General features: G+C 41.7%; 1 protein-coding gene across 3 annotated transcripts in view; it reads right to left on the bottom strand.

The window, feature by feature from the left end:
- The window catches only part of bcl2b (BCL2 apoptosis regulator b), a 124,783-nt gene extending 111,558 nt beyond the window's left edge, over positions 1-13,225 (bottom strand). For all 3 annotated transcript variants that reach the window (XM_078420301.1, XM_078420285.1, XM_078420294.1), the window contains exon 1: positions 11,641-13,225. In XM_078420301.1, the coding sequence (XP_078276427.1) occupies positions 11,641-12,123 (483 nt within the window). In that variant the 5' untranslated portion in view covers positions 12,124-13,225. The remainder of the gene's footprint in view (positions 1-11,640) is intronic.
- Positions 13,226-13,748: the final 523 nt, after the last annotated feature.

Below are 13,748 nucleotides of genomic sequence, written 5' to 3'. Positions count from 1 at the left end.
CTAATGCATTGTAAAACCACATCCTGTTGGTCAGGGATGAAGAGAAACAATAAAAGGAAAGTTGTGTAATTGATTTGGTAAGCACTCTGACTATGTGTAGTTGGTACGTTTTCTCTGTGACTGCGTGGGTTTTCTTCAGGTGCTCCCAGTTTTCTCCCACATTCCAAAGACGTGCAGGTTTGTAGGTTAATTGGCTTCTGTAGATTGTCCCTAGTATTTAGGATAGAGCTCGTCTACGGGCGATTGCTGGTCGGCGCGGACTCTGTGGGTTGAAGGGCCCATTTCCACGCTGTATCTCTAAACTAAGCATTTAAATGTCAAATCAGGTGCAAATTTAGAAAAGGGAGGGGGGGGGGGGGGATGGAACAGAACTGAGAAAGGAAATAGAAACAGATTATTTCTTTAAACATTTCTTGGAAATTTCTTTAAAATTCCCACAAATGAAGTGCAGCCTGAAGAAATGATGGTAATTGATCGAAGAGTGAACAAGGAATTGTTGACCATTCACATCAATCACACAGCTTAAAATGTACCCATGGTTTTCACTGTCAGACAACACTGTGAAAATGAAATGTGCAAAAAGCACAATTTATGAAAATTATAGCAGCTTTATTGCCATGTTCTGGTAGACATCGGTAGAGCAAAGCCACCACACCAATAACATGGCCATGTGACACGCCAGGAATCTCTTCCTTTATACTACTTGCTGGCCAATAGACATAGTAAACAACAGCCCACACTGGGCAGACGTTTTCTTCAGCAAAATCTGAGGACACAAGTTTAGGCTTATGACCATAATTGTCTGCAATGTACAAAATTATGTGAAATTATAAATGCAATAAAAATGGTCAATACTCTTGTTTTTTTCATCTATTCACATTTTGATGAATTTTCCATTTTAATATAGTCTGAATAATTTTACAAAGAGAAAAGATTGCTCCAACCACTCCAATTAAAATTCTCAATGTAGTTGTTATAAATATGATTTAAGACTGTGTCTCACAAGGAAAATCTTAAAGCATGTCATGATGAATTAATCTGTTAATATTTAATGAAGTTAAAACATAAAAGATGTGAAATTATGAAAATATAGACATCTTTTCAAAATGTATAAATTATGCTGCATAGCCAAATTTCAATTTAGGCCGGCTCCCAAACTCATGCACAAGAATGGAAAATTATAAAGCCACATAAACTAAAGAAGGATTTATGGTGCACAGAGCCACAAGTAACCATGGTGTTGCCTGTGCTTCAAACAAGTCAAGACGTAAATCATTTGCGTGAGCCAACTGGTTTATCAGTTCAGGGGGTTGTTCAGCAATCATCGAGTTCCTTGGACACTTTCAACCGAAAGTCAATCATTTTCATTAAGTCTGAAGTCATTGTTCACAATTTTCTTCTTCCACTTGACTGTTCATCTCCCCTAAAATTGGGCACATCAAAATAGTCCACAAAGGAGCAAAAAGTAACCTGTTCGGCCAAGACAAATCAGGAGTCAAAGTTCCATAATGATGATGGAAATTCATTTAGGAAAGTTTCATTTCAGAAACTATATTCAAAGCATTTTACGGTAACTCTGCTGCTGTGAACTCTTCTGGATAACATCCAGATTTTTTTTGTAAATGCTTCCTTTGAATTTTTCCAGCTAAATCTTAAACATATCAGCATTTCTTCAGCAAAATTATTTGCATACATTAATTTCTGCCTCAATCCTTAGAAACAGCCTTATTCAAAGAAGTAATCAGTAGTAGAATGTAAACAAAAACACTTTAGTCATTGCTTTCGCATGGCACAGTGCCCTGTACCACATCCAAAAGCATGACCTCACTGAGCAAGAAAACAAAATCAAATGGAGGTGTTTTATGGGTTGTTGAACCAAGGAGAACTGCAGCAACAACTGCATGATCTAAGATATTTTCAGTGGCTGCTTTAAAACTCCTAATATTGAACATTAAATTTATTTTGGTTCTCCCTCACGGCTATCAATACCCTCTGCACCACACCCACACATGCAACCCCGAAACAGCTCAATTTATATCATCCTCCACACCCCACTCCACCTTTCCACAAAACCACTGCTATGTTTTTTTTAAAAGGGACATTTCCACCCAATAACAAGGTTATCTGTTCAACTACATGTCAAGTTGTTTACTTTTCAGTAACTATGAACAGGCCAAGACAGAATGTGATGCTTGTTGGAAACTAAATAAAGTTAGCTCATTGAATTGACGGACTTCTTCATATTATGTGGAAATTACAACTATGATAATTTATTTCCACATACAAATGAACATTGAAAACCGACATAGTAAAAAGTGTTCAATCTTAACACCACAATGGTAAGCAACATCACAATTTATCATACAACTAATTTATTTTTTATGGGTACAAAAAAACCACTGAAATGCTGCAGTTTGAAGACAAATGGCCAAACAATGGGTTTTCAATCAAAATATACTCAAACATTTTGTTCTCTCCACATATGCTGCTTGAACTTTGGAACATTTCCAGCATTTTATTTCAGATTTCTTGCATTTCTAGTTTATAGAATTTTAACACTTTATCAGAAATTATGCAAATTCATACAAACATTTAATAAAGTATCCTCCAAAGAATGTTATCAAACATTTGACACTTAGAAGCAAACTTAGTAACACATTCCTCGGAGATCTCGATACAGATAAATGGACTGATCTATTAATGCTCCAGGGAAACAAGAATCCCAGTTAGTTTTGTTTTTAAAGTGACCACAGTGAACACAACAACATCCAGGTCTGTACTTCAGACCACTGCCTGCTGAAGGTGGTTGAAGAGCCCCAGTTCCATCAAAATGTCTGGAGATTCCTCAAAAAAAAAATTTTTTGACTGGCATCACTTGTCACCAGATTATCTATTTTCAGCAGGTGCAAGGCATATTATAGCACTAGGTTTTAATCACTGGCATCAATCCAAAATGTCCATATCACAATTTATCATATAAATCATTTATTTTTTAGGAAAAAAAATTAATGAGCTATTAAATTGGCAACACATATTTAAATATTAAATATACTTTCCCCCCGGCTTTCAAACAGTGGGATTATTCAACTGCATAACACGCATTGAGTTCTTCTCCAACACTAGCTTTTCGATTTAATCAAACATAAAACCTATCAAGTTTAGAAGGTGGAAATAATAAAAGTGCAGGAAACACTCAGCAGGTCAGGCTGCATCTCTGGGAAGAAAAACAATTAAATGCTTCAGTTTCAAGACAAAGGGTCAACAATGGGTTTTCAATCAAAATATAGTCAAACATTTTGTTCTTTCCACATATGTTGCTTGAACTTTAGAACATTTCCAGCATTTTATTTTAAATTTCAAGAATCTACCAGTTTACACCTTTACAGATCAAAAGTCACACAGTACAAGTGGAAAAGGAAAAGAAAATGCTGACAATTACAAAAGTACTGGAGAAACCCAATGGGTCAGGCAGTATCTGTGGAGGGAATTAACAGATTATATTTGGGTCAGGACCCTTCTTCAGACTGATTGGAAATCAGGGAAGAAATCTGGAAAAGAGAGATGGGGCAGGACAAAGCCTGCAAGTGATTGGTAGATATAGGCGAGGGTGGTGATTAGCAAGCAAGTGGAGATAGTGACAAAGGCGAGAGGTGACAAGGAGTCAAAAGGGTATCAGGTAAGGAAAGAGAAATGCAAAGATGGAGGGAGGGATATTAGTGGGAGATGAATACATGGAGAAGTAGTAATGTAATTAGAGGAGGGGGTGAGGAAAATGTATGTGCACACAAGGGTGGTAGGGGGTATTACTTGAAATATTTATTTTTTTGGGGAAAAAATTAATGAGCTATTAAATTAGCAACACATATTTAAATATTAAATATACTTCCCCCCGGCTTTCAAACAGTGGGATTATTCAACTGCATAGTTACATCCCTTCCCCTCATTTTTCCCCTCAACCCCAAACTCCCCGCCCAGTGCACACATTTCGCCCACCATTACCCCGCTGGTTTCCCCTCCTCCATACACTCATCTCTATTTTACAACCTTCTCCCCCTTACTTCATCAGTCTGAATAAGGGTCCCAACCCAAAACAATGTCTCCCCATTCCCTCCCCAGATACTGCCTGGCCTGCTGTACTCCAGCACTTTGTTTTTGCTTAAGATTCCAGCATCTGTAGTCTCTTGTGCCTCTATTTGATTGATAACAAACTTGAGAAGTCAAACTGCTTTGATCTCGAGTGCTAGAAGCCCGCGTGAACTTAGCAATTGAACAGATGTGCACAATGCTACAGCAGGTGGAGTTCCATGGAGACATGTCCTCCAAAGACAGTCAAAAGGTTCATAAAAGAACAAAGGATCTCAAACCTGTTATTTCAAATCATTTAAAAAGATAGAATGTGATCATTGAAGTTGGGTCAAACAAAGTACAGCAATGTCTAATGGTTAATTGCTTCAGTTTCTCAGGAAAAAAATCATTTGCAGCCCATCACTCTCATTCAAGGCACACAGCCTGTTTCCGGCTGTATATATATGATATATGATATGATATGATAAATACTCAAGATCATAGAGGCAGCAATCTGCGCTGGAATCCTCATTTTGCTGTGCAATGTACGAGCACAACCTGTATCTGCACTATTCATATCTGCACTTACTCCTCCTACATTTTAGCAGTGGTGATATGTTTTCCAAGTTTAATTCCAAATGAAGTTAATGGTGAGGAACATAACCCACCAAGAAAATTAAAAAAGATAAATTTCTTCATGGTAATTCTTCTAAAACTTTTTTCATCCACAAATTCATAAAATGTACTCCACTGCACCAAAATCATTAATTCTACGTGCTTTGCAGACAACAAATGGAACAGAAATATTTTGTTTAATGAAAAATGTAGTGACATAATATTTATCACTACTGTTTACCTTTTCAGTGATCACCCGACCATTAGGTATTACTAAGTAATCATAGAACATTGTCTTGGTTACACATTCTCACAAGTGCATTCAGCTGACTGCTCTGTAAAGTAAACAACTACAACATACTTTATGTAGGTATTTATTCACAAAATGCTGGAGTAACTCAGCAGGTCAGGCAGCATCTCAGGAGAGAAGGAATGGGTGACGTTTCGGGTCGAGACCCTTCTTCAGACTGAAGTCTGAAGAAAGGTCTCGACCCAAAACGTCACCCATTCCTTCTCTCCTGAGATGCTGCCTGACCTGCTGAATTACTCCAGCATTTTGTGAATAAATACCTTCGATTTGTACCAGCATCTGCAGCTATTTTTTTACACATACTTTATGTACATTATTTCAACATTGAAATTCCAGCTGAATACTAAAATTGTTCTGTGTACAGTTCTGACACCAATTGCATCAAGAAAAGGAAACAAAAGAGCAACCAACACAAGGCGTTGGAATGATCCTGGCCACCAGGTGAATGGAAGTATCTGGTAGCACCAGAAAAATTGCCGGGGATTGCCTGGAAATGACGATTTTAGTTACAAGAAGAGTTTGGATAAACTGGGATTGTTCTCACCAAGGTTAGAGATTTATAAAATTCATGAGCATAAATGTGGGCAGGTTTTTTCCAAGAGCAGGAGAATCAAAATCTGGAGGACATGGGTTTAAGGTGAGTGGGAAAATGTTTAAAGGAGGGGGCAGGTTTTTTCACGGAGTTTGATGGGTAAATGGAGCAAGCTGCCAGATGTGAGAGAGACAGGTGAAATCACAGCATTTATAAGCTTTGAAAAGGTACATGGAAGGGAAAGGAATACAGACAGACCAAATGAAGAAAAATGGGAACAACATCAGCATGTTATTTGACTCTGTAACTCAAACATTATGCTACTAATTATTTTGTTCCTGCTTCTGAAGAAGAGCATGAAGGTAATATATTCAGTGTCTCCAATAATTTCAATGCTCCTTTAATGGTGGTCCTCAAGTGTTCTAGTGTTTATTGTCACACTACAAATAATGCTTTTTCTACACTTTATACACAGTTCCCACCAATAATACAAACCACCACAACTAAGTTGAAGTAAACATTCTCAACTAAACGCCACAACTAAAGTAAAAAAGATCAGGATTCAAACTTTTTTTTGTATTTCATTTTTACACAAATTAGTGTTCTTTGATCAATATTACAAGAAGATTAGCCAATAAATATTACTATACACATTGTGAAGTTTGCACTTGTAAATAACCACCCTCTGGGCAGAATATTCAGCTCCACAGCTATCACATTGAATGCAAATCATATGCAGCCTAGGCATTCTTGTATTTGTCCACATATTTCTATGGAACAAGTCGTTAATATCAAAACAAAAGGCTGCAACAAGGCATGATTTGAAGAACGTTATGGTTAACTACAGACCTCTTTGCTGGATTGTACCTAAAAAGGTTTAAATATGGACACAATTTCTTTCAAGTGGGAAATAACTTCAGAGAAAGTAGTTTTCTTTTTACTTAAGCCTAGATTTTTTTTTCAAAAGTGTTTATTTAAGAAAATAAGTTAATCAGATTGGAAATAATGTTGATCAAGGAAGAATCACATTTTAATTCCCTCTAAAATAAAAGCAACTTTCTCCCTTGCACATGAAAAATGGTCAAATTACAAGACAATATGGGCAATTGAAAAAAAATGGTAAATGTTTTGAAGTTAATACAAGTAGGGAAGGCTTTTATTAACTGATTTTTAAGAGCCAATCCAAATAAAACCCGAGAGCTGTGGAAGAATAATCATATCTACACAGCTCAATTCAAAATATAATTGAAATTAATGGACGGAAACCACATGGGCCTGAACTGTTTTTAACTGGCAGGGGTTGGTGGGAAGAAAATAACTGGATTGATTAGTAGGACTGGATGTTACAATCCCTAAGGTTTGCACTACAATTGACTGGTGTTGTTCTTGGGGGTGACCACTAGGTGATGGTGCTACCATTCAGACACATCTTCAGTTGTATACCTCAATGTCACTGGGTGTTTCGGCCTTTTATCACAGGACACCCTCAGTCAAGGCAGGCCCACCGCAGGGTGATCAGACCCGGGTGTGTGTCTTATGGTTAGCCTCTAGATAGTCATGTGGCAGCCCAGACAGCATCTCTTCTTTTCAGCCACAGCCAGTGACTGCTCCGTTGGGCGGCATTGGCAAGTTCTTTGATTGCCCTCCTTCAGGCCTGCCCTCTGACTACTTCCCTCAGGAGCCTTGCGGTGGAACTGGCTACAAAGCCCCTGCACCCCAACTCCACTGGACGCACCCTTACACTCCTCTTCCTTTACTGCAAGGCTGGAATATCTCAGCCTTTTCCTTTCATATGCCTCGTCCACAGCCTCCTCTCAGGGGACCGTCAGCTCAATGATAAAAACATGCCGACAGGAGTTGGACCAGAGGACGAGGTCTGGTCGCAGGTTGATAGCTGCGATTTCAACTGGGAAGGAAAGCCTCTGGCCTAGGTCAACACGCATTTCCCAGTCCCTGGCAGCGTTCAGTGGGCAAGAGTTGAGAGGACTCAACTAGTCCTCCGCTCAGTTGAGGACTAAACGGAGTTAGTCCGTTTTTCTCCTTCCCGGATGAAGGATGATATTTGCGGGAATGTTATCTGGGCATTGATAGGCATGGTGTTGGTGGTAACTCTCTTGCACTCGAGTTCAGCTGCCAAACACCCCAGCACCTGGTTGTGTCGCCAGGTGTATCTGCCTTGTGTTAGGCTGGTCTTACGACCGACCAGGATGTGCTTGAGGTTTGCTGGAACTGCACACAGGGGGCATAGCTGTGGAAGAATAATCATATCTACACAGCTCAATTCAAAATATAATTGAAATTAATGGATGGAAACCACATTAGCCTGAACTGTTTTTAACTGGCAGGGGTTGGTGGGAAGAAACTAAATGGAGAGATTTAAAGGGAAAAATTTGATAGCATATCCTTTCTAATTTGAATATAATTAGCTGCTCTGTCAGCGTGGTACCTGTTCCAGTTTGGTGAACCAGCATCTGCATCTTCTTACTACAAAGTGCCAATTGTTTCTCGTAAGATCTTTATTATTTGAAAGGAAAAACCTTAAGTGTCAATGTAAATTTTAACACCTTATTGTAGGCACAAATGAGCAAAGAATGTCTGCAATTAAATAAAAGTAATTTTGCAAACCCGTGTCCTATATTTATAAGCTTCCTGTTCTGTACATTAAAACTTTTCGTACAATCTGTTCTATATAAATACTAATACTTGATTTAGTATTAACAGCTGTAGGTATGGAATGAACATACTGAGCAGCAAGCTTAATTTAATTTGCAAACTGTTCCTCAATTATAGCACTGATGAATGATGTTAAACTCAGGAATAGATTGTAGTTTACAAGACAAATATCTGTCAGCGCACAACTCAGACTGTATTTTCCTAACTAAACATTTAGCCAATGGAAGTATTCTAATACCTCATTAGAGACTGTGAACTGACTTTATTTTTGCACTAAATGTTGTACCCTTTATCCTATATCTGTACATTGTGGACAGCTTGATTGTAATTAGAACCATAGAGTCTTACAGCTTGTAAACAGACCCTTCGGCCCAACTTGCCCACATCAGCCAACATGTCCCATCTACACTAGTCACACCTACATGAGTTTGGCCCATATCCCTCTAAACCTGTCCTATCCATGTACCTGTCTAACTGTTTCTTAAACGTTGCAAGAGTACCTGCCTCAACTACGTCCTCTGGCAGCTCATTCCACCATTTGTGTGAAAAAGTTACCCCTCAGATTCCTATTAAATCATTCCTCCCTCAGCACAAACCCATGTCCTCTAGTTCTCAATTCCCCGACTCTGGGCAAGAGACTCTGTGCATCTACCCGATCTATTCCTCTCATGATTTTATACACCTTTAAAAGATCACCCCTCATCCTCCTTTGCTCCAATGAACAGAATCCTAGCCTGCCCAACCTCTCCCTATAGCTCAGGACCTCGAGTCCTGGTAATATCCTTGTAAACCATCTCAGCTTGACAACATCTTTCCTATAACATGGTGCCTAATAATCAACACAAAATGCAGCCTCACCAACGTTTTATATAACTGCAACATGACCTCGCAACTTCTATACTCAATGCTCTGACTGATGAAGGCCAATGTGCCAAAAGTCTTTTTGATTACCCTTTCTACCTGTGATGCCACTTTCAACAAGCTATGCAGGTGTACTCCTAGATCTCTCTGCTCAACAACACTCCCCAGAGCCCCAGTGTTCACAATGTTGGTTCTGCCCATGTTAGTGCACCTAAAATGCAACACATCACATTTCTCTGTATTAAATTCCATCAACCATTATGTACTGTATTGTCTTTGACTAGATAGCACACAAACAAAAGCTTTTCACTGTACCTCGTTACACATGACAATAATAAACTAAAACTAGATAACTTAGTATTCAATGTAAGCATCTCCCAAATCAACACAGAACGAAAAGATCTTTAGAGTCAATTAATTTGTTCAATTAAAAACTACTAGACATAATTATCTACCCACACTTAGAAGGTGAGCTGGAATTGGATAAAGTCTCAAGAGATTCCATGCCAAATACTAAATTCTATTGTTCTGATCAGATTTTTCACTTTTTGATCCCGGATCTTTAAATATAATGTTTTTAGAATTCTGTACAAGGGATAAAAATCATTTAGAAATCATGCAAATTAAATTAAACTTAGTTAAATTCAATCTAGTTTATTTCGCAAATGGAGTAGGCAACCAATTTTTCAATAGTATGAGAGTTACATGGTCAACTTTTCTCATCTTAAAAGAGTTTTAAAGCAGCTCAAAGCAATGTTGCTCTGTAATTGAATCAGAACTAAGCATGATGTTTAATACCAAAACCTTGAAACTAATCAACGGTTGGTTCTGAAACTGAAATTACACATGCAAAAACTCCAATGTCCTGATATATGTCATAACATGGACAGCATTGATTCATCGGGGGTTTACTTTGAATTCAAAGGCAAAACACTTTAATACAGGATAACAAGTAAACAAGATCTTACACAAAAGATCTATTGCAGACAGATGTCTTGATGTGGGAAGGAGTGGACCAAAGGGTCACACAAGGGATGGTGATGCTAAGATGGGTGGTGGCTGTAAAGAGGAAAATACTAATCCCCAAAAGCACAGATGTTGTTGATCAAAACAATGCCGTGAACAGACATAATGCTGGCTTAACAATTACATGCAATTGAAATTAAGTGAGAAATATTATTTTTAATTAATAAACTTTTAAAGCATATTTCTATTAGAGAAAGACCAATTAAAAGATAATTTCATCACAGTAATATTGTTAAAAATACACTTGACCATGAGAGCATACCACTGCCAAAAAGATTGAGCCACTTGCTGCTATTGTTTCAAAATTACCATCCAGCCTTTTCCGCAGATACCATGTATAGGTCAGACAAAATCCTGGAAAGATTATTGTAATGTAAACAGGTGTCAATTTCTGTTATATCACATCTTGTTGATCACATTTTTATGAAATCTGATCTTTATATCACATCTTGCTGACCACATACACCAGAATAAACTCTTCTTACTCTACCTCATTCAGCTATTCCATTAGTGTTTATAATAATCCTTTGCAATATCTAGATTTTGCACTAGATTCTTGCACCATTATGCTGTATTACACTCATTCTTGTATTTATGCAGTACAGTAATTACATACTGTATGTAGACTGTTAACTCTGGGAGCTTCGCGAAAACAAAGAACATATTTGCACTCGGATGTATATGACAATAAATGAGATTATGACTTTAACTGTTTGTGCAGTAAAGAATGATACAAGCTAATGCTGCTGTTGTTTATCCGAGACATATAAACCCAAACTCTAATAAGAACATATTTCATACTTTCAATGCATTTTCATAAAAACGAAAAACTAGCCAAGAATAAAAGTAGTCGGTGTGATCACAAAGTAGAATAAAACAAAGTAACCTAAAGACCCAGAAGCAAGATCTACAAGGCTGGCAGCACAATAACGTGCAACAATAATTTGTATTGACGTAATGTTCAAAGATAAATAAAAACAGATATGTGATTTATAAGATCCCTTCCCCTCCGGCACAGGCATTTTATATGGGTGGAAAAGGGGGAGACGTGGCGAGGCAAACGTAAAGTAGATAAATGAATGAGCAGCGCACGTGTGTGGAAGGTATACGTGGACAGGGCAGGAAACGAATGAAACACATGTTACCGCGCAGGTGGATGATGGAAATAGGATGGTAAGTGGCCAGCACATACACCCGGAGAGAAGGAAGGCATGGCGGACAGGTGGGTGTCCGGGTGCGGAGGCAGAGACAACCCCAAAGTCCCCACAAGCCATTGCTTAAGGCGAGAAAGGAAAGATTTAATATGAGCCTGAAAGGCAACTTTGTTCCCCCTCACATTGGTTGGTAGGTATATGGAACTAGCTGCCAGAGGAGGTACGATAACAATATGTCATATACATTTGGAGAGGTACATGGGTATGAAAGGTTTAGAGGAATATGGGCCAAACGTGGGTAGGTGGGACGAGTGTGGATGGGGCATGTTGGTCGGCGTGGGCAAGCTAGACCAGGTGGGCTGTTTCCATGATGTGTGACTGCCTTGTCTCTCTCTCCCACCTACCCAGTCTCCATTGGCGCGGATCCAGTCGGTGAGGCTGCTGTCAAGGTAAGCGGTCATCCATGCGGCAATGCTGTCGACCAGCGCTGCCATGTCCCTCCTCTTGCTGCTCTCCACACACAAGGTGCCACCGAACACGAAGAAAGCCACCACTCGGCCCCAGTTGACCCCGTCGCGGAACAGCTCCTCTGCCACCGCATGGAAGCGGCGTCGGGCGGTGTCGGGCTCGAAGCGCATTTGCAGCGCGATGTCGGCGAACTCCTGCTGGTACTGGCGCTCGAAGCTGTCGCCCACCTCCCGCAGGACGCGGTGCGCCTTGTCGGTGGCTGCAGCTGCAGCAGCAGCAGGGGGGGCAGGGGCAGCCGGGGCAGGGTTGCCCAGGGTCGGGGTACTGTCCGCTGTGTCCAGGTGTTCCTCCCATACGTAGCCGTGTCGGGACAGCCGGTAGTACAGGTAATGGCAAACCAGGTCTCGGCTGCTGTACATCTTCAGTCTGGGGTCAGGGGACTGGGGACGGTGCTGCTGGCTGCGTCCGGCGCCAATCACAACCCCGATCTGCACAGTTTACAAACAGCTGCTGCACATCCTCGGAAAACACCTTCCAAACCCACACCTGCAGCAGGGAGGGGAGGGGAGGTGCAGCTCGCCTCCTCACGGGTGTCAACTTGGCAGCTCCTTCCCGCCCGCCCGCCTCCTCAAACCTTGCTGCAGTGTATTTCAATTCCCCCTAGCATGCTGGCCTTCTGCCTGGAGTGGACAGGGCTTCTCCAATAGTTCTGCAAATAAACTCCGTCCTTGAAACAACTGTCTGAGCTGCAAGTGTTGGTTCCAACCCGACCTCCCTTTGCCGCCAGGGGGGAAAGTTCCGTCCTCGGCTCCCCCCCTGCAAATGGCTCCTCGTTCAAAAAATAATAAAAACGCACACACTTTCCCAAAGTGTGTGGGATTGGGCGAGCCCCAGTCCACAGGACAGCCACACACAGGCGCAGGACAGCCACACACAGGCACAGGACAGCCACACACAGGGGCACAGAGGCAGGCTGAAGTTGTCCGGCCGGGCAGACGTGACTGGTGCGGACAGTTGCAACTCCGTCCGTCCAAAGGAAAGGGGGAGTTTGTTCTCACTCACTCTTTCTTTCGTTGGTCTGGCCGGGCTTTTCCTGGCGGGTTTGCAGCGCGCCGCTCCCTGCCCTGGGGATTGAGCGGAGCCCCCCGGGGAGGGGAGGGAGGGGAGGTGCTCGGGTCAGTGGCGGGAGTTCGGGACCAGTCCGGGCTGCAGTTTGCAAAATGCCGCCAATCCAGGCGGGGATCTCGGGCTCTCCCCTCCCCCTCGGCTCGGCACACACTCTGATTTCCCAGCCGCCGTGCAGAGCGCGGAGCCGCCGCCGCTGCTGCTGTTACCGCTGTTGCTGTTGCTGCCGCTCCCGGGCCGCTGCTGCTGCTGCTGCTGCTACCACTGGAGCTGGGCTGGGCTGGGCTGGAGAGAAGGGAATGGTGCAGATTGCAGTCACTCCCGGAGCGCTCCTGCTGGATCGTGCACCCTTCCCGCCGTCGCTTCACCCCCCTCTCTCGGCACCGATCGCTAATTTCTCATTTTCCTAACCCTACATCTCCAGAAGGCACGCAATTTCCTGCGCGTCAGCGCGCTGTTGCAGCCTGTTCATTCAGTAAAATCTCAGCCAGAGACTAGTGTGGGAGGCGCCAGTGTGTGACCACGACTCTCACTCACTCACACCCCTCGCCTCCCCTCGCCACCTCGGGGCGACCGACAATTGCTTCAGCAGCAGTTGGGACATATGGCGCTTGTCTGCGAGGGTCCGGTGCAGTAAGGAAGAGGATTAGAGTATAAATTACGAATTCATCAATTATTTTGGCGGGCGTGCGGAAGGGGATGAGGAAGTTTGCGGTCAAGTAGATCACAAGTTGTGATTACCAGCCAAACCTATGTTTCGGGAATAATTAAATGTTAAGCCGTGTTCCTAAACTACAAGACGAAAGGAAACCTCCGTCGATCGTGGAATTTGCCAGTAAATTTCCAGATTGAACTTTGGGGTTTTCTTGCTGGCATTTTTTCTGGATACGGTTGAACATAAAACAAAGTGGAGTGCGGT

This window comes from Rhinoraja longicauda, chromosome 2, assembly GCF_053455715.1.
Source record: "Rhinoraja longicauda isolate Sanriku21f chromosome 2, sRhiLon1.1, whole genome shotgun sequence".
In the NCBI taxonomy this organism is placed as follows: Eukaryota; Metazoa; Chordata; class Chondrichthyes; order Rajiformes; family Arhynchobatidae; genus Rhinoraja; species Rhinoraja longicauda.
This window is presented reverse-complemented; position numbering and strand designations above follow the sequence as displayed.